Source organism: Bombus impatiens, unplaced genomic scaffold (genome assembly GCF_000188095.3).
Source record: "Bombus impatiens unplaced genomic scaffold, BIMP_2.2 scf_0389, whole genome shotgun sequence".
Lineage (NCBI taxonomy): Eukaryota > Metazoa > Arthropoda > Insecta > Hymenoptera > Apidae > Bombus > Bombus impatiens.
Genome location: NT_176808.1, coordinates 1,856,028 through 1,883,765, shown reverse-complemented (window position 1 = coordinate 1,883,765; position 27,738 = coordinate 1,856,028). Strand labels below are relative to the sequence as shown.

The window sequence follows — 27,738 nt, the reverse complement described above, 5'->3', positions numbered from 1 at the left end:
AGGAAACGTGGAAACAACAAATATCTGGTCCAGATCACGCGATTCTTTTTACGATATCGATAGCCGTTGTCGACTCGACTTGTCGTTGCTATTCTATTTAAAGAATTCCAGCTCGATTGCTATTACCATCTGACTCTTTCTCCTTTCGTGATCTTCTGGTCCACGTATTTCCACGATACTTAGGTACATATGTACGTGTATGTTTTTACGTTCGTTTAATCTATCCTGGCACTTTCCCCTTTTGTGCGCGAGACACGAAGTCGCGAGGGAAAAACACGCGGCTTCCGCTCGAGCCTCTCGTTCGCTGCGTGAGAACACACGTGATCTTCCTTCGTAGAACTCGATGAAGCAGTTTTCCCGACAGGATGTTGGACTTGCATCGTCAAGGATTTACAAGCGGTTGATGATATACAGGGAGTTTAGATGCTGTGCGATATTTATCCAATAATTTCGTAGACGTTATGTTTCCTTGTCCTATGTATCCTTTCCTTGTCAGTAAGGATAACGTAGTGAATCGTTATGTTACCTTTCATTTTAGATCAACGCATTTGATGCACATTGAATAAGTACAGCCATTTCCAATAGAGTTGGAAATTAAAATCGATAAAACGTTGAATAAAGGGTAAACTAATTTGTGGCCTTGTTATTATAGCTTCCATTCGGTCTAGCTCTTAATTTATTTATAAAGTCCATGGAACAGCCACTCCGCTTTACGTATGTAACCTTAAGGCGCGTCCTCATTGACGCAAACAAATCGTCGTTCTCATCTGTTTACATATCTAATGTTCGTAAACGTTGTTCCAAATGCACATACATACATAGCTCTCGGAAGCGTCTACACCAAAGTTCCTGCAAACACGATGAAGTAGGTACGTGAAATATGTTTGTGAACCTCGACTGCTACTCGTGAATTTGTTACAAGCAATATTCACGACACATCGTAGAGTGAGTATAAAATGTTTATCGAAAATTTTACGAACAATGTTCACGAACATAGTTTTTGACGAGTAGGACACACCCTCATACTACTTTTTTACAATTTTGTCTACGAAGTTACTGGGAAAGTCACATGTAAATTTAAGTAGGTATTGCATAATATGCTTACAAAAACTTTTCGTCTATTTTCTTTCATATGAAAACTATTCTGTCAAACTCTCTCGCTACTATTCTATGAATTTTAATATACGTTAAAGCGAAGTAAATCAACTTTACGAACTTGTACGATACCAGCGACGGTTCACGATAATTCTCATTTTCGACAAATTTAAAGCATAAAAGTAAAGTACTAATTATAGTCGACATTATAATAAAACGAAAGTTTGGAGCACATGCTCGTTAGAACTCTCTATGTATTATTATTTTCAAATATTTTAATGGATATGTCGAACATATATACGTTTCTCAACATAACCTTCTCTTTCTATATTTCAAACAATTATCACAAATTTATTGACCCGATTTTATGAATATTTCAATAAAAGTATATTTTTTAAAAATCTACATTAAAGTTAAATCTTTCGAATATTTTACATAAAAGAAAACTCGTTCAAAGTAAGTGTAGCATCGGTGATGTACGTTTAATTAAACTGCAGATGTTTATCCATTTATAGAAAATCTGAAAATTCAAAGATGCACATAACGTGCAAAGACGTATAAATTATAACGTAAAGTACTTGCTAAGAATTTTATTAAAGTTTGGTAGCAACAAATCTCCGATTAGGTTCCATTTTCTTAATTGTATTCCGGAAAATATAAACATCCACAGTCTAACAATTTAACGAACATTCTACCTACAGATCGATTTTACCGAAACCAACGAAATCGTGACTCTGATCTATACGATTCTCGCTACTCTTCGTTCTGTGACTCTTTGCCAGGCGGCACGAGGTTCCGTGGCGAGCCATAAACGTGGCAAACTGACATCCGCTCGTTAAAAGTGTCAATTTTAGCAGGCATTCGCCGTCTTACCTCCGCTCTCTTCACGGTCGCTCGTTATCAGGTCGGCACGTTCCTTCTTTATGCAGAAAAGTGGTGGAGAATGAAAGGGTGAAGAAGGGCCGGTTATCGGCGGATACGGCGCGCCAGTCGAGATAAAGAGAAATGGCGCGTAAACAGGGAAGAGCAGCAGGTAACGGAGTTAAGATGACGAAGGGTGAAGACGCGAGCTGATAGCGGCTTAGCAGGGAAACAGGCAAGAAACTCGATGGGCCGAGGGGACGCTTTCAAAGAGCTCGCGCGCACCAGAGAATGACAGGGGTAAATAGATCGCGAACGCTCGAGGACCGGAGAAACTCGCAGAGGGGTGGCAAAGAAGGGATTATGATTAAATGAAAAAACGAGGGGCGAATGCCACGGGAGAGAAATGCAGAAATGCAGAAACGTCAGCGTAGATAAGTAGACGGAGGTGGCTGCTGGATTACGGACTGGTAACCAAAGGAGTAGAACGACGAGGGAGGAAAAATGATAATGAAATTAAAAGAGGAGAAACGATAGCCGGTGCGCGGACGTAAAGCGAAGGGGGAAAATGTGTGTGAGTTCACATAGGACGTAGAATGGTAAAATTGAGGAGAAAAGGATGAGTTGAAAATGGTGGGAAGATTAGAATAGAGAAAACTTGTTAGGATGATTCGAGTTATATCGGATGGTAATAATAATTTAAGAATAGTTGTCCAATACGACTGAACGTTATAACAATAAAAATACGATAAGAAGGGTCGAGGTTTCTAAACATGGAAGAGTACGCTAGCAACGATTCTACTCGTATTAATCAGGTACATATTTCCTCTCAGTCTTTTTATGTATCTTTTATTTTTAATAAAAGTTTCTGCGTATAAAGGATTGCTTCTAAATTGCAGTTAGAAAGTACAATTCCGTGCACAAAGACTTTACTCCATCCTTTTGGTCTATCGTTTCATAAAGTAGCACCCCCTAAGTATCTGATCGCGCCCTTACATAAAATTCTCCAAGTTCCCGTTAACTTCTGGGACTATAGTGAAAGTGTAGCGATGGAAAACGAAGAAGGTAGAGACAGAGAAATTAAAAGCGATCGAGGGTGAGACTGGAAGATCGAGGAACCATGGCGGATGAGCTGTGGGGGACAGATAGAGGGTGAGAGAGAGAGAGAGAGAGAGAGAGAGAGAGAAGAGGAAACGCTCGAGCCAATTTCATTTACCTGCGCTGGTAATTCTGGCAGGCGCCACGGCATATTGCACTAAATGTCGCTGCCGGCACGAAGAAAGACAGATACGGTCTATAAAGCTTGAATTAATGCGCCTGCGTAATTGCGGCTGGGCCTCGTAATTATTATCGTGGTGGTCGTAAAGTTGAAACTTTCGTGACCATTCCGCGATTTCCTTCGAAGAGTGAAAGATCGTCGAAAGAATGGCGGTGATACCGAATGATCAATGAAACCTCGTTAGAATTGTAATTGTGGGAGAGATCTATTCGAGGAGGATTTTAGGAACAGAGGCAATGTTATATATATTATTACACATTTGTAAAATCGAGTATTTGATGAGTATTTCTTACGTGTGCGTTTCTTGATTGTCAGTTTAGCGTTGTAGTAAGAAGATTTAATTTTATTTAGACGAATTTCAGGCGTCTAAGATTCTGTAAAGGGATATTCTAATATGTATTTGCAAAATATCTTCGTTTCTTTCTCGAAGATAACGATTCCTTCAAATTCACTTTACCATCGCTACGAAAGCTGTTTGTCAGTGCAAGGAACTATATTTTTCAATTCGATAATTAATAGAGAACGGAACGAACGAAATAATTACGAGGGCCAGGTCACGCAATGAAAATGAAGGGATACGTACTCGAATCTCAGTTTCGATATAATTCGTTACTGCATTCTGTTAGCGCATTTAATCAACAGAATCTATTGAATTTTTCTTACTTACAATTAGTTTGATTTAAATAGTACTACCACGTTACATCAACGTTACAATGCATTCGGTATGTACTTTTTCCAATTGCTATAGATCGTAAGATCGCATAGATTTACGATAGATCGTATCAAATTAATCGTTTATCAAACGATCTATTCTATTGTTTTTTTTTATTATTATTATATTTTATAAACGTGCATTGAATGAATGTACTGTGAATATGTTGGAAAATACTTTCCCATAAAAGTGTGTCGCAATACCGTGCACGATGCTCGTTATCGACCTAACAAACCATTAAATATTTTGTATACATAATTGAAGTATTATGTTAATTATATATAACGAACACAGTTATACGTAACCAATATAAATCAGCTGTTATATATAATATTTATAATTATATGTGTAAATATATATATGTATATAATATTATATATTACTATATCGCTTGTACGAAACATACCAACATCAATCAACAGACATTACACGTGTATACTTAACGTAGATGTGGAAAGCATATAGTGTTACAGGCAATGTCCGAGTATTACAGGCACTTTCAGAAAACCCAATGAGCCAGCAGCTTGCATAGACGAAACCAAAATCAGAATAAATAAGTGGCGCGCGCGAGAGATAGAGCGAGCGAGTAAACGGAACAAAAATAGAGAACAGAGATAGAGAAAGATGGCTGCCGAAGAAGGAAGAGAGAAAGAGCTGGTATAAGAAATAAAGGTAGAGCGAAAAAGATAGAAAAGAAGGGAGCAAAAGGAAAAAGAGAGAAGTATTAGAGCGAAAGAAAGGTAGATGGACATAATACAGAAGTATTACTGAATATTCGATATTTCATTATTGACAATCATTATGCAGCAGCAGACCGAGAGATGAACTAAAGAGACGATAAGAAAGTAGAGAAAAGCTCGCCAGATACACAAAATCGATATCAGACCATCAGACAACTTCGACACAAGAAAGATTCGTGGACGTTCGTATACCAACAACAAGAAAAAACATAGCGAATCTAGGTGTGTCTTCTTTCATATGCTAAGTGTTTCGCATTAATAAGAATAACACTAACAATAATATAACGATAAGAAAAGAATAGAATAGTAATAATGTTAATAATAATAATATTAATATTAATAATAATAATAATAATAATAATAATAATAATAATAAGTAGTAGTACGGCACGACGTCATGCAAGTGAGCAAAGATCGTCAGAACTATTGCGGTAAGTGATGCGAGTAGCTTTGAAATTAATTAAAGAGAAAGAGAAACGATCTTTTCCTATGCCGAACGTCACCGCGAATATGCTACTGAGTTGTGCGTGTTTATTTTGCGTGTGTGTGTGCGTGTGTGTGTGGTCGTTTAACGACGAGTAAAAGTTTACGAGTGAAGTCGTAGGGCAAGACTAGAGGCGGTCTTTTATCTGGGATAAAAACTTGCAAAAATCTTGCCAGTCGACGATGTGGCAGACAGCGTGTCTTTGTCTGACACGCGTTTAACAGCGCGACCCTTTTTTCTACCGTAAAGATAGGAAAAATACGACATTCCAGAAACCGTACTAGTTACTGGCGTTGGAATTTAACCTGATGGGGTCTTATCGTTGGAGGGCTATACGTAATAACTTTTCGCGTAAACAAGAGAATTTCAAATACCAGTTTCAATGGATGATTAATCAAAGATATTGGCATCAACGAGAGTACGAAATTGTTTAATCAATTCCCAGATTACTCAGTCGAAACTGCCCTTAATTACTACCTCGTAAAGTATCTAACGTGAATTTGACAAAACCAGCTGTGCGTCATTTCAGCGTCATCCCCATTCAATATTTTAACGACGTGATCTTTTCTCGCGTTTAGCTCAGCCAGAAATGCGTCGGCACGTTGCCAATGAATCAGTGTAAATTGCCAGGAACGTACTAGAGTTTCATGGATGAATCAAAGGCAAACTATGGGACACGTACCACCAGCATATCGTTAACGGGTTAAACGCGAACTGTAAGAGGTGTACCGATGTGGTCATCAAAGAACCGGGCAAAAACAAATCGTACGATTTTACGAACGTAGTCACTGCCAAAGGAAATGATAACATTTAACAATGTTATTATCTATATGGACTTTCGAAACGCGATAGAAAGAAATTATATCTCTGACGTTAGGAGTCGAATCGTTTAAGCAACTAGAGAAACGTTCAAAGTTAAAGCTTTTCAAGTTTTAAACAACGAACCGAACAGCCTGTCAACTAAGCAAGATTGTATCCGCTCAGGAGAACAGTAATTTCGAGGAGAAGGACTTCGCGCGTTTATCGGCCAAGAACGTGATTATAATTAACGAAGATGAGACGCGATTCTTGCGTCGATTACTTCTAGCTCGCTGCTCGTCGAAGATTCGAAGCGACAGCTCCTTTCTCCCCGGCGAGACAACGTCGTCTTTCTTTCCTCATTATAGAATCTGAAAAATGGGACAAGTGCGACGAGGTACAGCAAAAAAAATTCAATTTTTTTCCGGTTTTCTCTTTTATTTTACTTTTCCCCCCTCTTTTAAAAGATGTTACGGTAGCCCGACCCCTTTTAACTGCGATGCTTCGCTTCGAGTTTGTATTTGGTGTCAAATTCATTGTCGTTCGACGTCTTGCGCAAATAGTTGCTAGCGGGCGGAATTCTTTAGCGAGATAAAATTTTAATGAAACTTAAAGCGGCATTATTTCGTCGACAACACTTGCGGTTAAGGATATTTCGTTAAATTTGAAGCATATAAGTACTTTGTATTAATGGGATGGATTTCAGAACCAAGCAAAGTTGTCTGGCTAAAACGATACATGATTTTCTAGTTATAATTTTCTTTCTTATCGTTATCAGGGATATTGAGCATACATATATTAATAGTAATTTAAGGAGAAATTAATTTCCTTACTATATATCTTCCTAATTAATTTTGTATATCTTTCGTTGAGAATTTAATTTTAATTTATCATGTTATCTCAGCATACACATGGTTAAATTACAATCTATTTCTCTTTTACTCGCTAATTTACAAATTTCGAGGGGCAAATCGGTCTGTTGTTGAAAACGTCGAATGTGAAAACGCTCGTTACAAACCGTGAATCAAATAAATTAAGTTGGAACAATTTGCAATCGCCTGGTAATCCGTTGCGAATTAAAAAGAAACAAAACTAATTCGCGTAAAATCAGGTTTGTCTATTCTATCGTTCATTTCCCATGTTTGACCGATCCAAGTTTTCGAAACATCGAAAGTGTTTCAAGCGACGAACTGCTTTCTTAGATATTACTATAAAAATGGCTGAATAAACGTTTATTGAGGAATAATCTATTAATGGATTGAATCGTACATATTTTAACCAGTGGGTGTTATAATGTATAATAACGAAGATTTATTAATAATTATTACCTTGAAGTTGTTATTATTTTCAAATGTTATTATTGAAGTATGTAAAAGGTTGTCTTAACGTTTGAAATCAAGGGAAGATAAGTATATAGATTAAATACGTAACAAAATTGTATCCACAGTGCAAACAACTAATAAAGAATTTAGTGTTATTGTTCTCCTCTGAGTAAGTTACTCGCTACTAAATTTCACACGAGCAAAAACAGAGAGCCATTTAATCTCCTTTACGAGTTTCTGTTATTGCACCCTCATTGTTCCCTTTTAATTGTGCGGTAATCTTTCTCGGTTGTTGGAAAAAAATTGGTCGATATCACGAGAATAATGTAGGCCTTTTTTAATCGTGAAAGCCGCAGTTTCTGGAAACCGAAAGCGCCAATTCGTTCCTGTTACTGTGAATATTCAAAAAAGGAGGAGACAAAAGAAAGAAAAAAAAGTAGATTAATCGCACCAGTTCCATAATAGAAAACTTTGAACAGCAAAGTTACTTCGGAGAATAATTTTATTCTAAAACTTTCAAAGGTTCCATATTGGAACAAAGATAGTATCTGCTCGAAACCGAAAATCGAAAGTTTGTTAATTTTCGAAAATTATGAATAAATATATCCAAAAGAAATCCATAATCGTAAGAATGCAAATATTTTATAATTTAACAAGGAACTGAATAATTTAAGAATACATGAATACAGAACATGAATAATTTGAGTTCAAGTCGCTTGTCTAGGTCGAATTCTAATTTTATATCGTAAAAACGAAATGGTCATCGCGTAGGTATGTCATTTCATCGAATGTGACAGGTGACAAGATGTCCTGAAGCTAACGGAATCTGATCACTGTGTACACTGACCGGAATTAACGAAGAAAATTAGGAACATACGCGTGACGCGTTCATTGCGTTTCATTAACATCAATTAGTTTTAATCAAAAGTTACTGGTGAACGCTGATGGAGGTTCGCCTGTCTTCTTGCGTCTCGTATCTCACTGTACCGTGTCTCGTATCTCACTGTATCGTGTCGAGTATTGACCGTTCGATGGAATAATTCAATTATTTTTGTTAAGCAAGAGGGAAGCTGCTTCGCCGAAGACTACGAGTACGTAAGAGAATGATGTCGGCCTATTTAAAATAAAGTTAAGCGTTTTTTCAGGCTATTTCTTTCACACGAATAGAGAATAATCGTGGATCTATCAGAGTTAATGTCACTTATTCTTTTTCTGTTTTAAACTAAAAAAAAAGTCTGGAGCAAGAGAAATTTATGGCAGAAGAAAGCAAACACTTTCTTTCTTCAAATATACAATTATTTTACCCTCTATTCGTCCACAATTGTTCGCTTCTTCGCCTTTTAATTTTCCTTTTCCCTGCGTTGCTTGGTATCGATAAAATTTCCAAACAAATTCGAACACGGAAGCTCGTGCGAAATTAATTTCGGTAAATTTCATATCATTATTCTCTAACTCGTATTTCTACCAGTCGATTGTTCGCACAATTTCAAATTCTATAAATTTTTCACTTGACTGTCTATAAATTGTATAAAAGACTACTGGTTCTCGTGTAGCCAACTACCGGTTACAACGGCCGCCTGCTCATTATACATGGCGAATAATTAGGATGGTTTTCTTAACTGTACGTTAACCAAGGGGTGAATTATGACCTACGTGGCGCATCGTTACAATGGTTAGCTAGATTCGAAGTTCACAATGGGCGTGGTTACATGATTGCACCGTAATGCACTGCAATTGAAGTGTACCGAGCGTGTATGCGTACATATACATGTCCTAGTTAATTAAAAATTCGTCGCATCACAGAACATTCCCAGCGTAACTTCCGATTTATTGATGAGGAAAGAACAACTACATTTGTCTTCGCCAATATATTCGCGCATTTATTTTATCATAAAAATATAATGTCGTAATAGAAGTGTCCATGATAACAATATCTGCTGTAAATTTTTCAGAACTTTTATACGAAAGCTAAATTATATGTTCGTTCAAAAGATTGCTTCTCATAAGGTTAATTATTTAGAATTTTAATTAAAATTGTAAGAGAAACAGAAATTATAGTTGCCAAGTTTTTATTACTATCGATTATTAATGTATTTTGTAATGAATTGCCGTGCATTCGTAAATATGACGCAGGTATATTTGAATAAGAAATTTAATCGAATATTTGTCAACCTAACTCTACTGAAATTCCGATTTCATTGCAAATGCAATACTTATACATATTAATGTTTCTATACACATATGAATTTGTCAAATTCACGTCTTTTTTTAAAACTGTTATTACACGTAGTTTAATAAACCAATGCCTCCTATCTTGTTTGTTTGCTCCTTCGTTGTCACTTTATCGTACTTTTAATTTTCCGTGTTTTTACTTTCTAGTCCACTTTCAACCTTTACCTTTCTACGTTTAAATATCATTCAAAAAAAGACTCGTCCGAACAAATGTCGTATTTTTTAAAATAAATTACGCAATGTATTAATTTCTACGTATAAAACTGATACAAACTTTAATATCTCTAACAATAAATTTCAACGTTTTATGTATATTTACAGTAAATACAGTTGTTACAGAAAATTTGCATTAAAAAGTTGTACTTTTGTATAAGTAACGAGTGTGTGAGAGCGCTTGTATATTTGTTCGTGTAAAAATATCATATGTTAGTGACATGTTGGTTGATAGATATACGAATATACCAAGTGATTGAAATATAACAGTGAAGTATGGGAGTACATTGTGCAGGACAATGTGTAGAAAATATATAGCCACGTAACTGGAAAAGAGACAAAAGAGGGTGAGCAAAACGACAGTTGAATCTTTGGAAATAGAAATAAAAGTTGCCGCAACAGTAAATAAACCGTCAATCGTCTGGTAAAGCCTGGATTCGTTTTCGTTCGATTTCGATACCAGTTGCAAAGATATTTTTAACGTTACAGAGACACATCTTTCGTAAATTCACCCACACGGTATCAGCCTTTGTGTAACGGAACAAAATAACTCTTCAGATTATTAGTCTTTGTATTTTAATTAAATTTCATCGATTAATAAAGTCAATCGTACAAGTTCGGATGATTTGAAACTTCATGCTTGTCATTGAAATGAAATTATTGCATTCAGTAGGTTGTTAATGAATAATAATTTCATTGAATGTTTGAACATTAATTCAAAGGTTTAAACATTAATTGTTTTAATACATATATACATATTTTCATATGTTAAATTACTGCTTTATAAAATTGAGATATATTACGCTTAAATATGTTTAATTCAATTACTTTATTACGAAATAGAGTAGTTTATAAAACTTCCAATCAATCCATTCCATGTAGATTTCGATCTTACTCCTCAAGGAAAATGGCTAACAAGATTTAAATATTATTGAAAAAGTATTAAAATCCAATTCTTATGTAATATACATATTAGGGTCTGAAAACTTAAAATTAGGAAATAAATCCATTCCCCCCAAAACAGCAATTCCTCTCAGGTTATTTCATTTTATAATATATCATGTTAACACATTTTTCCTTTTAATTTTTCAAATTTCTTTTAATCCCTCAATCTCGTCCACGTATTATTAAAGAGCTGCTAAAAATTGGGTGCGAATTCAGGGAAATCAAGAGAATTACAATAAACGTTTCGACACGCGAATCAATCAACCGTGGAAAACAAAAGAAACGACAGATAAATCGCAGAAATAGGGGCGCGATTCTTTCGGCATCGATGGTCGTACTAACGAGATCACGTTGGGACACAAGGCCAAGTTACGTGTAAAATATAAATGTCATGTTTTCGCGAGGTGGAAAAACCGGAAGGAGAGCACGTGAAAACGAAAGGAAGAAAACGAACGTGAAGTGTTCTTAGCGACAACCGACATGAAATCGTTCGAACGTGACTAGTAAGGTAACAAATGCTTGCACATACTTTTTCACATATCGCAGGTAACAGAGATGGTCTGTTTACTGATATGCTCTTTGCTTTTGTTTCGTCGATTGCTATTTATTTATGCGTACAGACAAATTTTGGAGAGAGCGTATGTAATGCGTATGATATTTTATAGAAGCTTGTTTTAAATGCAAATTGAGTCTCATTATTTAGAAAGGAAAGTTGAATATTTATTCAATCAATAGTAATTAAAATGCAAGCTATTTGTATTGCAATGGATATTTCTAACGTTTACAGGCTTGATATATTTAGTTATATATTCTTAATTTGATATTTGATGGTTTATTTATATTATTACATTTTATTATTTGTTAATGAGAATTTAATAATGTTATAACCTGCAGTGCATTTTTTTTAACTGTTGCAGGATTTATTAACTTATTGATTTATTAGTTTTAGCATTAAATTAATTTCCGTGAATTTACACGTACGACATTCTATAACAAATATAGATTGTTCGTTCTAATTACATTCCTAGCGAAAGCGATTTTGCCAATGTGTGATTTGTTACATGCAATATTTCAGTTAAAAAAAAAAAGAAAAAGGACACGTACATATGTATAATCATATTATAATATTTTAATAGATAAGTAAAAATAACGAAATTAATATTTCCCTATTATAACGATAATTATTTACAAATCTTCATTGTAACTGTTAATTATGATTGTATGAAAGTAAATTAAAGATACAAGAATTGACAAAGTGTTAAATGTAATATGAAAAATATGTTCCTTAATTACATATTCTTTCTTTCCTAACTTTAAATTAAAGGTCTGTTATTATTTCCATATTCAGATTTCATATTTTCTCTCTGTATTACTCGCAATCGCAAGTGTTAGCTGTTGAACAAAACCCGCGAATTTCTTCTGCACAATAATTTTACATTTTCTACTTCTGAGAATGTAAGTTCAAAGCTAATATAACTTTAAATAGCTGCCGTTTTTGTAGCTAATATAAATATGTGCATAAATGGAAACGTTATTTAGGTCTAAACTTCATTTGCTCAATTTTAAGTAATTTTTTATTTTCTCCACATTTTTGTCGAAATTTTGCTTTGTTTAACAAAATTAAAGTAACGTGTAGCAATAAAATCTATTGGATAATATTCCACAGACATGGAACAGAATTTTGGTTGTTCAAGATGTTTTTGAAACACACAAAACCTATAATAAAGTGATAATAGACTTAAATATATTACTTAATTAATATATTAATTAATAATTACTTAATAGATTTAAATAGATTAAGATGTTGTGATGTCATAATTTTTATATAGTGCTAACCCTCTCATAATTAATTTTATAATAAGAAAGTTAGTCACACTGATGTGTATATCGTTCTAATATGTTATCGCTGATTTCATTTAACAAACTAAATAATCGATAAATAAAATACCCACGATGTGCGATGCACTCGTCGTTCTTGATCGAAACCAATAAATAAACCTTAATGCAACCTTTAGAATCTACCAATGGATAAAACAAACGTTTCCACAAATTCTTATTTTTATATAACAGACTTATTTTCGGAGTTATGTCCACCCGTAGTGCTCGCAATTTATCCCTGTTTCTGTGTACATAGAGATACGTTTACATTCTGGAGTTGACAGACTTTCCCGTCGTATTTCATCGCTCGTTTCATCCTCTCGCCATTCTTGAGCGTTTGCTTGCACGCGCTTACATCACGTCATTACATGCACATTGTAGCTATATAATTTATTTACGCGTAAAATTGCAAATTATTTATTAGTAATTTTTGTTTTTTAATATATTCGTAGAAAATATTTTTTCTCTCGTTTATACCGCAAAAATAATATATTTCAATTCAATTTCTCATTTCGCGATATATCGATAATAGTTTGCGTTACGATAATTCGAGTTTGCACAGTTTCCAGGTTAAACAAAAATATGGAAGAGAAGCATTTCAATACAATTGGAACGTTATTGATATACACGCTTTTATCTCAAATTAATTTTTCCCATTCAACTGGCGTTGCTGAAAATACAAGCACTCTTGACTCGAGATTTGTACATTGTAGGAAAAACATGGCTCCAATGACTCGTCGTAAACGATTCTGTTATTAAATTCGTGTTTACAATGTATACAAATGTGTCTCTTGTTGTTATAAATACACGATAAAAAACACGGAACATCAAGGAAAGTATTTCGCATAAAGCGAAGTGCAAAGTACCTTTTCTTTTAAAGAAAATTTCGATCTAAAAAAGTGGGCGAAGGTCTCCTAACATATGATCGAATATTGATTGCCATAATATGATGACACTGACATAATATGTTGGGTATAGCTTAACGTCATAATGTATTGGCTGACACCGTGAATGGGTGGGTGTTAAAGGATAATTATATTAATTGCCAAGTCAAGTTCGAAACGATAATGAGCTTGAAAACCGTATCTCGTTGTTATTTCATCTGACAGAGACACAAAACCAGGCAATTGCCGGTTTCACGGAAATAAGAAAACGGGAATCGCGGTCGTTCATGTATGGAAACAAACAAAGAACAACTGGAAACAGAAAGGACGTAGGGAAAAGAGGAGCGTAAAGGATCAAAAGAGAAAAGAATATCGGAGAGAAACGAATGGTGGAATTTATTCTCATGTTACGAGAACAGCGGCCTGCGATGTCGAGTCGCCTTGTCTTCAAATAATTCTCTTTTATTGGCTAATAGAGTTCGCTAGGATATTAATTTGTTGGCAAAATGGAAACTTTTAACGTAAATCGTTCAATTCCGAACATCCAACTTAAACACAAGTTGTACGAGAATGTTCGTCAGGATGAAAGGATTTCTGAGTATCTTTGATGATCATGTATTATGCTTGAAAAGGGACGATTGAAAAAGGAATCGAGTGAAAGGGTCGAGCATTCGATCGCATTCCTTTTGTACACTTTCCACAGGCATTCGCACATTTAAGGTATCATAATGGGCAATTAATCAGAAATTAGTGGATTTTCTGAAGGATGTCATAGTCGCATTTTATAATTGAACAGCTTAATTGGGAATATTTTAAGTGACTTTAATAAAACGGTGCACTCCTTCATAGAAAATTGATACAAATTCTGAGTGATATACAAAATTCATTCAAATATTGCATACATTGTACTCTTGGTTAATATTATGTAATCAACTTAAAGATTGAAGTAGCAAAAGTATTTTCAATCAGTTAGAACTATGTACAGTTATGTAATGTACAAAATATAAATATAATGTACTGTATAAAAATGTTGTAAATTGTCATAAGAAATGGAACACGGAACAATGGAAATGGTTGTTAAAAGAGTAAACTGGTACAATACTAATTTGCAAAATAAAATTTAAACTTTTGTTATTATATACTCGGAACGCAATCACGATTAATTATATATACGTGTACTTTTTCAACAAAATATCAATGGAATCCAACGAAATTTGCTTTTATACTTTGCCAAACGATCCGAGGGTTCTGCAGTGTCGTGAAATATTCGGCTATATCGGTAACGAGGAGTTTGAAAGCATAGAACGCGCTTCGCGACAAATGACGGTAGTCAGTCCTTACGAATGCAACCGTTTCGCCCTTTTATAACATCGCGCACGAATACAAAGGCCACGATAATTAAAGTTCTCGTTCTCGACCGCGGAAATGGGATTCGCCTTAGGAATAGTCGGCGTGTGTCGTAGTAGCCGGAGATAGAAAGAAAACGAATTGAATGATAGTGATAAAAAGTGGCGCGAAAGAAATGACGAGAGGAAGTGTGTAATCATTCGCAGCGAGGAAAGAAATGGTAGTACTAAGCGGAGCATTATGGTTAAAACGTTGCGTTGTTTGGCGGAGAAAGATGTGCTTTAAATTTGCCATTGAGCTTGAAAATATGAAGCGATTTGATTTAGGTGTCATATCTTTGTACGGTCAAGCAATTGACGTTGACGAATTAATGTACAAGTGTGACAAGTCAGCAAGTGATTTAACAATCAGTATCAAACGATATTAACGAAAACTTGTTTTGTTTTTTAACTGTTGTCAATTGCTATATCGTGAGATAGGCTAAATTCTCTAGTTGTTGTGCGTACCACGATATCCTTAGGCATAATAAGGACGAAAGGGCAATTTTATCAATTTTTCGCAGATCGACATTCGTCAGTCTCTGGACATGAAAGATTCAGACATTTCCGTCCATATCTTTCGTTAATACGAATTTATCGAACGTTTGCCAGCCACCCTTTCCATTCTCTGTCCCTCAAGATAAATTGCCCCGCTTCCTTTTCACCACTTTCAGTGTGCCTTCAGCCTGTTCTGACTCCCTTTTAATTAATTTTCCGCGTTCCAATATCGCCGGTGTCATCCACGACGAAGGAAACGCCGATTTCTTCGGCATAGACGCATCTACCCTCGGAATCAGGAACGAGATTCGACAGCGGAACAAAGACAGGCCCTGACATCAAGTCGAACAAGCACCGGAGTATTTTAATTTACCTCGATCGCCGATAAAAGCCTAAATGGATGGTCTGATCGAGAGAAAAAAAAAAGAAGAAAAGAATATATACGGTTGGGTCACGCGAACCGACAGACGTCGAAATTCGACGCGATCGCGCGTTTCTGCACTGGGATAGAGTTTCGGTGTAATACGTAACAAGTTGAGCGTCTCGAACGAAAGATTGACGAGCATTCTCGATAGTTTCAATAGACTTGTTTCCATTCGTCATACGCAAATAATCGAATTTCCTCCATCGATGTTTTGCGCTTCTCTTACGTTTGATCTCGGAAGTTTTCTAGATAGTGTCGATACTTCGGATCACGCCGTATATATACAATTATATGCAACTTGAGAGATCTCTTAAAACCTGCGCGAAAGTCGTTCAAATGAGGGATACGAAAGAAACTATGAATTTTATAATATACCGAGGTATTTCAGATAAAAGTTGATTATTATTTACAAAAGAAAAAGTATCTAAAATTAGGTATTACCCAAGAGGTTAATATAAATCGATCCGTCGTATTATATTTATAAATATATATATATATATAAATATATATATAAATATATAAATATATATATAAATATATATATATTTATTTATATATTATTTATATATTTAATATATATATATATTTATATATATATATATGTTCTAGTATGGATTCATATCAAACATCAACCTGAAATAATATCTGAAGGTTTCAGAAAATAATCAATTTCTAGTTTATTATATCTATTGCATCTATTTAGGTTACTTTACTTAAAATATTGTGCTATATATTCCGACGAAATTATATTTAAAATTTAATCGATATTCGATAATCTCTGATCTCATTACCAAATACTTTCTGTAAATAAGTGCTCTAAAATTATTTATATCTACTTACTCGATTATCGATTTACTACAGCAAACTCCTGCGGTTAACCGACTCGTGTTCATCTTGTCGTGCGACGAATAGTAGAGAAAAAGTAGTAATAAAACAAGAATTTCATCAACACGTGAACATAAAACGAAACGATAGTGTACCCGTTATGAACTCGCGAGTTTCACGAACTTGCACTGGGTATACACGTGTGCTCTAATTCATCTTACCAAACTAAAACGAAAGATGAAATTATAACAATTGTAAATAGAAAATAAATCACGAAATGCTAAGAAAAGAACGGTTCACTATTTATGGCTTTGGGTTAATAAAATAACGTAATCTGATCGACTAACAAAATCTCGAAATACCGATATATCGAGTTCTTGAAACGCAGTTTGAGCACGCGCAGTGCCACAGGCGGATTTAAATTAAAAAACTTTTTACAGCGCCACGAACATGGAAGAAAACGATGAAACGATGCAGCAAGTAGTACGAGCTTGTCGCGACTCAGATGAAACTAATCGGATTGTTGTTATCTGTGGGTCTGTGAACGTGAATGGCTTGGCGAAAAAAGAACGCGATGAAACCAGGTGCACGTACAGGAATGTGTCCGGGTTAGTGGAATTTTGGTAAGTATATACAGGCAAACGTCGAATCATTCTGTTCGAGACATGAACTTATTCAATTAAATTCAGGAAAGGTGCCGCGAAAGTTTCCGAATTATAAGATGGAAGAAACTGGAGAAAAGAGATTTCCTTCAACGTCTCTACGTTGCTGGAGAGAAGGTAAGAAATTGAGAATTTTGTAGTGATATCGTTTTCATATTGGACATAATTGAGGTTATGTATAATAGAAAAGTATGTGCTACTAACAAAGTTACGGTAATTTTGGGTTGAATGATACATTATCAAAAGAATTAAATTAAGTTTTAATCGTTATAATTTAGTATTTTAATTTATGTTGGGATTTATATAATTTAACTTGAATAGTGAAATGTTAGAAAATTTGTATTACTGTTCAAGGTTAGTTCGTGTTTTAAGTTATATTCTCGGTTAGATATAATAAATACCGCAAAGAATCGTACTGTTTTTATGAGAATAATATTACATTTTTTCTTGCATAATATATTGTTATGACATATATTAATGTTAATTTCTCCTTTTATTTTTCTTCTTAAATAGAACTTGCAGTTTATTAGTTGTTGATTATTCCAGTCTAACAATATTGCTTTTTTATTGTTACTGGTTTGGCTTGTTCCGACAGATTTTGTTTTTGCTTTTTACACATAAACTATAGTCAGTTTTAGAAAGAATCATATGAAAGAATAATCAGTTGACATTCATTAAAAAAGTGCGTTGTTCTTCAAAGAATGATAATTATTTATGAATATTTCCTCATATGATTTTGTTATGCCTTTTTGTTTTGCAAACAATATATGGTTGCAACATAACATGGCATTTTATAAAAATTTCGACTATATTTATACCTGTTATGATATTGCAAATAATCAAAGCAAAAAATATAACTGCCGGTTGTCATAAATATATTCCAAAGAAATCCAGATATTGAGTGCACCGTTTCATTTAAGGCTATTAGACCCCCAATGATTGTATTTTGAATACTGTTTATTGTTAAAATGGGAGATACACAATAATCCCATTAAACAAGAGAAAAGCGCTAAAAACACCCTTCAATAGACATACTCTATCTAACATGAAATTATAAAATTAGTTCAGGATAGAACCAGAAAGAGGTAAAAAAAAAGGAAATAAAAAAATGTTGTTCTTTATTTCTTTTTATTTTTTTGTATGGTTTTATACCGTGTGTGAACTAATTTTATGTAAAGAAAGTCTCCAATGAAAATTTCATTACACACTAAACACAAAATAAAGGGAATCAAATAAAAAAAAAAAGGGTACGTCCATTCTCAACAATAGAGATCCACACTGGCACTCGTTTGTTTGTAGAAACTCAATGTACCTAACAGTGGTATAGCGTCGGAGACCTGGGGCAGGGTCTCGGCGACGAGATTCAGGAACACCGTCAGCGATAACAAGATGGTCACTCCTGAAACAGTCGTAGAGCCCAGCTTGTTCAATGATCCATTTCGTATTCGCGTTCGAAGCAAGTAAACCGACGATCGTGCTCATCCATTGGCACGAGCGTCGTCCCTTGATTCTATCCGCTGATCGTCCAGATCACCGACAATTCGAGGATCAAGATTCAAGCGAATCCCCAGCTTTAAAACAGCCAAACTCGCAGTGTTTGTCCTCCGTCCAGAAACTTACTTGATCTTAAACTGATACTTAAGGTCGAAAGAGGATTACTAGAAGGAGCTTTGAAATAGTAATATTACTTTTATAAGATACATCGTTCGTAGTTCTCTCTTTTATAAGGAATTGGAATATAATTTCTTTAGATAAATTTCAGGGATTCGCTCTTTCTTGAAACTTGAAACTTTTCTGAAATATATTTTGTTTATTTGATGTTTTGTTGACAAAGTGTTGGTGATTTCGGTTGTGCAATGTTCACGCATGCACGAGTTGGAAATCGTGTATCTCAGTTATACTACTAACCAGCTCGGGGAATATTAAAGTATTATACAATAGCCGTTTAGTTGTAGCTTTCTGCAAGAAATAATTCTTTGATATTCTATAAACCAAGCCAATGAAAATTTATCTCTTTTGATCTATTATTATGTACGTATTATTCGTAATCCTGATCAAAGGAAAAGAAATACTTTCTGTCCTTGCATATCGATCTGTCATACATGTATCATACATTTTAAAATGTACATTGCTGAGTTACATAACAAGAACTCAGTATCTTTGACGATAAAGAATAGTCTAGAAAATTTTATTTACAAAACAAATGAAAAAAACACAACACCGACCGATATTTTACGAAGAAGAATCGTAGCCGGAAATAGAGTTCGTCTAACGGTAGTATCGTAGGAGTTTTATTGCGGAGGAACAGCCGCTGTTTATCGAGTCCCGCGGGAGGAATGGATTAAATAATAAATAACGCGGGTAGCTAGCGAGGAAGGTTATGCAACAGGGTGAACTCGAACAGTGGCCACGGTGATTTGCACGGTGACATTTTTATCAGCAAGAAGATATTGCCACGGCGGAGCTTTCTTCCGTTTCTCCCTTCCTCCTTGAAAAATAATGATCGAAAAAAAGTGATAGATCGAAATCTGCTCGTCTCGAGAAAAAGTTATTTACGTGGAACTGCGTGATATGTATAAAAATATTTTACATATTTCATGTAAGATTTGTTGAGTATTGTAGTTGCAAAAACATTCGAATGCAAATAGGAGCTTCGATGGAATCAGAAATAAAAATATGTATTATAAACAATGAAATTGAAATAGTTTTATTTTTTATATTTTGTATTAGTCGAATAATTTTACTTTGTTCTAGAATTTTACATCAGTCCTTTACACGTTCCACTTCTTGAATTATTATTCGTTTAAGTTAAAAAATGGTGGCCAATAGAACGAATTTATTGCTATAAAGATTATGTATGAATAGAGTAAGCATCATTTTGCAATTTCTTTTGTGTATGAAACGTTCGAAGTGTCGCGAAAACGGCATAATTATAAATTCTAATGGTATCAGAGAATTTCTATTTAATCGTAGTAAATAAAGGGGTGATTCGAGCAGTGACTGTTTTACAATTCTTTGTTCCGTACGGTGTAAAATTAATGGTGCATTTACATCGGTAGTGGATTGGGGCGGTCCGCGAAACAGCAGAAAAATCGTCGGCTTTTTCCAGCGCGAAAACGCGCTGTATTGTTTCCCTACTCAGCCGTCGGCTCCTATTTTCATTCAAACTTCTGCATTTTATACTGTACAAAAAGCGTTAATATCAAGCGTTGGGAACAGCACGAAAGTATTTTTTATGAGCGCATCGATAAATCCACTCTTGATATCAACACTCCGCTTAATTTCTTGCCCAGACTTCGCGTTTACGCTAAATTTAACGTCTTGAAATACCGAACTCAGAGGGGGAGAAAGAAATGTTGAAGACAAGGAATGATGGAGTAGATGAAGGAAGAAAAGAGAATAAATGGTATTTTTTTTATAAAAAGGGAGGCAGTTGAATAATGAATAGGGGAAAGAAATGGGAGCGCAAAATGGCAGGAAAAATAAAAATGTTAGATGTAAGAGGTAACGTTATGTTGCTGACACAATGATAAAGGATAATAACAATGCATATTTATGAAAAGATAAAAACTAGCTACGATATGCCGGTAAACGAAAATGTTCTGGCAAAGAAAAGATAATATGTGACTATCAAATGAAGAGAGAGTGGAATGAAAGGAATAGGAAGAGGGCGACAAAATAAAGGAATCAAAGTCCAGTTTCACGATTGTTATCAACGGGAAGTACTTCTCGCCTCTTGAAACAGCGCAAGCGTTCGTCTATTGGACAAGTTTTGTCGTTCAGAAGTTTCTGAAAAACAAACTGTCATTCGAGATAACAGGTTTCGGTCCGTCGGTTTTCCATCGGGCATCGATTTATCGATAGATATTTTTGCTCAGATTAACAAACTCACTGAAACTGGAAGCTTTGAATCGACGATGTAGATGCCCGTTATCCAATGTAAACTCCATTCCAGGAAATATCGTTGACGACATCGACGGAAAAACGTTGGCTTATTTGCGACTGCTACGGGATTTACAACTTAGTTGGAAATATCGAGATGTTATTACAGGGCAAAGTGTTTTTATTTGCTGCTCAGTCGACGTTAATTTTGTGTGCTTATGAAGCTTTACTGAAATTTTTAAATAAATATAGAGCTTTGTGAGATATCTGAATATTGAAAAATGCGACACGAAATAACGTCTACTTATCTGAATCTTAACAAATCAAATAAATACGATTTCGATGAATGCTTAGCTCAATTTTTGCAAATAATTTTTGCGGAATAATCGTGTTCCTTATTTTTGATTTATTTTTATGTGCACAGTGGTCTTTCATCCGAGAGTATCAATACGTATTATTTTGGTTGTTTGATGTTGCGTGTCAGATAACGTTTTGTTACAACGCGTGCAGGTAGTGATATAAATTTCTTTGTAACGTCTACCGTGCTGAAGACGTAATTGGTATGGAAAACAAGAATGGGAACGAACAGCAAATTATACATTTTGATCGAATAAAGAGAGTCAACATTGCAGGTAATTACACAGTGCCATCTCGTTTTAGTAGATATGTATTTGTTTTGTGTTTCGATTTTGCAATGAAATTCAATGGAGATCGCGTCGGATAGCTTTACATAAAGGTCTCGTATTTCTCTTTAATGTAATATTACTTTCGTTTGTTCAAAACACAATAAAATATACATTTTTTTATAAATTCTTTAACTTCTACAAAAATTTTAATAACGGAAAGATAACAGCTGCGCCTTCGGAACAATCTACGATTATAGATCTATCTCGAAAAGTGTTTCCTATATTTGCTACGTTAAAGAAATCACAGGTAAAGAGAATAGAGTGGCCTGTAGATACGTGTACGAAGTTCGAATAGTAGCCACGGTTATCGTTAAAAGTTAGGAACGAAGAAAGGAAAGGAAAAGAACGTTGAGAGACGGGAAAGGGGTATTTTCATTCTGAGCTCGGTAATTAGATGATGCGTGCGGTGTATTCGCAAGAAGTACTTCTCAAACGAAAGGATTCCTCAGTTTCGAAAATTAGCTTCGTGAAAAGAAACGAAATATTTTGCTAAATTCTTGTGCTGCGCGTTTATTTCCCTTTTATAAGATAATTTTGCAAGATTCGATGTAGCGATTAGTTATTTCTTCAATAACGAAGGTAAGGAAAAACGTTGTATTATATGGTAATTTATACATTTAATTATATAAATTATTATTAACTTTGCACAGATCGTAATAGTATTTAAATTGTCTCTCATAACTTAAGCCGAATTCACACCGTTTCACTTTGGAGGAACACGACTGATGAAAGCTGCGTTCATCCGCCGTGTTCCTCCAAAACGAAACAGCGTAAATTCGGCTTTGGAATAGTCGAGTAACCGAATCCGAATCAAACCGCTTTTATCAATAACGCAATGAATCGATGTTTCCGCAAATTCCCGAACCCACGCGTGATGATACCTGCCAGGTTCGAAACTATCCCTCGATATAATTTAATCAAACAATGCTTTGTGTTGCAATTGCACCGATCGCCACCGAATAAATACCGAATCGGTTAACACGTAAACTGATTAAACAGTTCTGATTCCGTTGATACATCGCGATTATCGTACGGCTGATGATTAAAGCGATTCAGTGCCGTTTCCATTGATCCGAAGATGTTTCAATTTTTCATCGGGTACCGCGAATGTGTCTCGACGAAGTTTCTTGGACGAGATGAAAAATGACGATTCATCGCATTAAACGTGACTCGAGAGTTAAATAAGTACATCGAGAGCTGTGCAAGAGGCTTGAAAGAATCCATCCGTGTGATTGTGCACTCGTGCTAGAGTAATCCTAAGCGTCGTTTTATTAATTCAATTACACCGTCTCCCAACGAAAACTGGTACAGAACGGCCAGCGAAATCGTTTCAGCTAATCTCTGCTTCCTTTCAGCTTACAACTTGCATTATAGCTGTACCTTCAACGACTCTTCAAGTATCGCAGACAAACGAACATTCCCCGAGCTGGCGTTCGTTATTCCCTTCTTGTTCAGATATTAGTACGATTGATCAGGTGTCTTATACAGGGTGTTTCAGAACTACAGACCAGTCAAGCAGGAGATGGTAGAAGATGGCAAAAGAAACAGCTTTCGTACCTCGTCTTGTCTTATTATTTAGTTACGAAGCTGTAAAGACGCAGGTTTCTTGCACCTGCTGATGTTCAATCAGTTATACATCGAAGAATGTACTTTCGTTGTCGCATTTGAATTCCAAAGTATGTACCTAACGTCATTGATAAACTGCGAATGTTTATGCAGATTTATATTCTTATGGACGCAACCAAAGAAATAGAGTGCCTGCATGGCTGATCGGTTATCAGCAGGCACTCAAAACCTGTATCTTCAAAGCTTCGTTATTGGAAAGCAAAATAAATATATTTCACAGACAGGTATGTTTCTGTCATCCTCTAGCATTTCCTAGTTGATCGGTCTATGGTTCTGAAACATCCTATATTTTTCTCTCTGTTTCTTATCTTCGTTTCTTGTTGCTTTGCGATTTACCTGCTACGATCTGCGACTCGAGATCGCGTTTCTGGTTGCTTCGTGCGATTGAAAACCAATGTGAGAAAAATATTAAATCGTGTGTGTGTGCACGCGCGTAGACGCTGAGAATTAAATTTACGATTATTATGATTTTTTGAAGCGGCGTTGCGCCGTATACCGCGATTTATATAACCGTGGACATTACGTCGATGGAATTTAAATTTATACGTGACACCGGTCCCTGGTGTCATGAAGCATGGCCGCTGTAAAATGCAATAAAATACTCGCCATTCGGTAAAATCGAATTCGCCAATGTAATCCACGGTGGCTGAAATATTTTCATCGCCTGTGGAACGTTTGCGGATTATTATGCTAGGCAACAATCAGAGTTGTGGCGAAACATGATTTCGCTGCGTTCTACCGAAACGCAGTTCCGAAGAATAAGTTTCTTCGAGTCAAACTTGATCAGAACGTCGACAAAGAACTACATTCAATCTGAAAACTGACCCACCTATGCTCTAAAGTTTGATAATCGAAACTATAATATACGATATTTCCTTTTCCTAAATCCGATATTTCCTTTTCATAAATGCAACTTAAATTGGAATATTTTCCTTTCGTCGTTTAACCAACGAAATCTAAATATTTCCTCCCTAAATAGCGAAACGAACTTTGTATCAACACCAATTATAATCAGCTGTTTGAAGGTTTGTTCAACATAGCCTCCTACCATTTGCTTATAAATTGAAACACAGGAAAGTTGGGGACAGGCGTGTAGAATGTCTTCGACTGATAAACACGTGGTTCCGAATGGAAATGACAAAGAAATAGGTTTCGCGGGTATCTGGAATGGCTGAGTAATTAGAAAAGCTCTCACGCATGCTTATGCACGTGATTAATTTCAAGTTCATTCCAAACTTCTGCTAACCGCATCCATTACCTAATCAGAAAGTTGGCAAGTTGGCGCGTGCAATCGAGCGTATCGCGTCGAATGTTACTCGAAACGCAGTTCGTTTCGAGAGTCTCAGTGAAATACGTATAATGTTTACGAGCAAGCCGTTGTCACGTACAGTTGTCCAGAGTCGGTAATAACCTGAAATAGTCTGTTACCCGTTTGAAACGATAATTAAGAGAAATTAAGCTATTAATTACGGTTGCGGAACTTTGACATTTTCTTAATCGCTTGTCTACCTCTAGCTCTTCTTTGTTATCCCTAATCCTTATAGTAGAGCATCTCGGTTGCAGAGCACGTATAATTGAAGTGGGTACTTGTACGTCATCTTCAATTCAAATTAGAGAGGTCAGAGAACACATCCTTCGCTTCGAAGAATGGCCCCGTTATGGAACATCTAAATGGAAACGTTTAAACGACATTCTACTACATCGAGGGTTTCATCAAAACAGGGAATCGAACGCTGCTCCTTCGTCGGAAATATAGCGTTTAAAGGAGGAACGTAGTTCTCACGTATCAACTAGACACGCCTGCGGCCAGGGTCGTTAGAATCGATTCGGCGAACGTTATTTGCAGTTCGCAAACGACTGTTATCGCTGGGTGCTTCTGCAACTATCCAGGAACGCTTTGAAATCGACTACGAGTTAGGGCAGCATTAAATAGCGACCGGATTACGGGAAAGATAAGAAAATAGTTGATTAAAAAAGAACCGAGGATTTACGATCGGAGGAATGCAATTTGTGGAGACTTCAAACTCGTTATCTCGACTTGACGCAGAAAATAGTTCAAATACCAAATGGAGAATAGCGATGAAAATGCACAGGGTGTCTCAGGGTTCATGGTATCAGTGTAGTCGGATGAAAATGTAGTATAATTTAATAGGATGCGAAGTTTATACTCTTAAAGAATCCTAGAATTCAGGAGTCCCGGGAGTTCTAGAATTGCTTGGCCGTCCGGAAGCATGCTCTAAGGGTTTGTTTCAATCTAAATATAACCTTGTCAGCAGTTCTGAACTTGACATGCGCCATACGTCGCGTTAGACGTATGCACGAACTGGCGCAGAAACTACTTGGCGACCTGTTCAGAAATTCGAATGGGGATTTACACATCCTGCCGCAGAGAAAGAACAGTTACACGACGACGAAAACTCGTCTTGAACTTTGGGTAGTCTCGCTCCGCGGATATGTTTACCTCCCAGTGGGAAACTACGAGTTCTGATAAGGCGTTTTCGATATTGAACTTTGAACTCGATTGTTGAAACTGCTGTCAGCATACGTGACATACATAGGCACAGCTACCCTAGCTACAGATGGCGACTATTTAAGGTTAATTTACAGCTACAACATTGTTTGTTTGAATTTGTCTTGTTATTTTTGAACGATTATAGGAATGCGGATTATTCGTGTCAACTTCTTTCAAGTCGAACTATAAAAATGTTTCCCTCGTATCGGACACGCTTAAAACAAATTCGAATTTGTCTTAAGTGTGAACATTGTCAACCAGTTTTTGTATTTACTTTTCCAATTTACTACCGCAATTGTTGCTTGTTATTTATAACTCATTTTCTAGTTTCTCGTATAGATCCTAAATATATATATATATGTGTGCTATTATTTCCTGGAGTGATTAATAATATTTTCGACAAATTAATTATATTCCGTAGTTGTTTGGGAAAAACAACTTTATCGATTTCTAAACATGAAATTTTTCAACAATCTGCAATGCGAAATAATTCAATCTCTTGTTATAAAAAGAATGAAAAGTCGGAAGCATCGAGCATCGCAGTCGATGGATCCGAATAAGTTTCCCAACCTTGTGTCGTTCAACTGTTCTGCAAGAAATAAGCAAATAACTTCCATGTGAATAGACCTGCGAAAGGCAGCAGCAACTCCCTCGGACATTTTCCTCGAACGACGCGACGGACTGTAATACTTTCGTCGAAGGAACTTCGCGTCTCGGCCTTTCGCTCGAAGTAAATTTCTTCTGGTTACCGCTCGTTAATGGTCGCGAAATTTAATCTCTTCAATTTTGTGCTCGAACTCCTGACGATTAAGAACTCGATTTTCTAATTACGTTTAAACTGCATCGAGTACGTCCACTGAAATGTAATTGTGTTCAATTATATCGATGTAAAAGGACCGCGCGGAGGGTTAAATTTTTCGTAAAATTACTCCTCTACTTACAAAATTATTCCTTTCTCGTACAATCAACGATTTAAATGCGATCGTAGAAAACAACGAAAAAGGTACAAATGAAATGTAGTCGGTAAAAGAAGCAAAATTACACGATATACAAACGTACGTTATTTTCCTAATTGAATTAAGAAAACGAGGTCTCTTGCTATTTAAAAAATTTTGTGAATTTATTTCTCCGCATAAAGATGCGAAAGTCGTGTCAACTGCAGCTTCGAGTTCTGTTTTATTACAGATAAATCTTTATGGTTTGGTCGCGTTTCATTCGCAGACGCTTGTACCGTAGCATTTCCGATATTTCGAAAAGTTTTTCTATCGGTCGATGTCGGTGCGTCCGGCTCGAATCTCCAGATTCAATATCGTGGGCCCTGAACAACGATGGAAATTGAAATTTCTAATGTTGAACATTACGTAAACAGTGTATACAGTGTACACACATATAAGAAGAGTTGGTCGAATCAAGTAAGCGGAAAAATCAGAGAACTTCGGATATTCATATGACGTTTCTGTGTCGGATTAAAGACATACCTTAAAATTGAAATGAATTTTGAAATAAAAATCGTCAAACGAAGATCGTCAATGTGATATTACAATAGTCTTTCTTCCTATATTTTGTGCTTAAAAACAATTTTATAAAAGTTTGCCTTATGCACTGCTATTCTCCTTATTAGACTGTAGATGTCTGCGCATTTGAGAAATGTAGAATTTAAAAGTGCAGAAACGTACAGAAAGGTAGTTAGCATTAGTGGTACTTAGTAACAGGCAATATGTCTGTTATTTTCATAATTGTCAGCTGTACGGTATCTTACAATCGTTTCTTCGCGACACGAGCATCTATTTGCTTG

General features: G+C 35.6%; 1 protein-coding gene across 4 annotated transcripts in view; it reads right to left on the bottom strand.

Annotated features, from left to right (window-relative positions):
* Positions 1-27,738, bottom strand: part of LOC100745578 (neuronal acetylcholine receptor subunit alpha-7) — a 264,880-nt gene that overhangs the window by 34,625 nt on the left and 202,517 nt on the right. For 2 of the 4 annotated variants that reach the window (XM_024368087.2, XM_033321038.1), the window contains one exon: positions 18,550-18,636. The exons of the other annotated variants lie outside the window; for them this stretch is intronic. In XM_024368087.2, the coding sequence (XP_024223855.1) occupies positions 18,550-18,636 (87 nt within the window). The remainder of the gene's footprint in view (positions 1-18,549; positions 18,637-27,738) is intronic. 4 annotated transcript variants of the gene reach the window in all.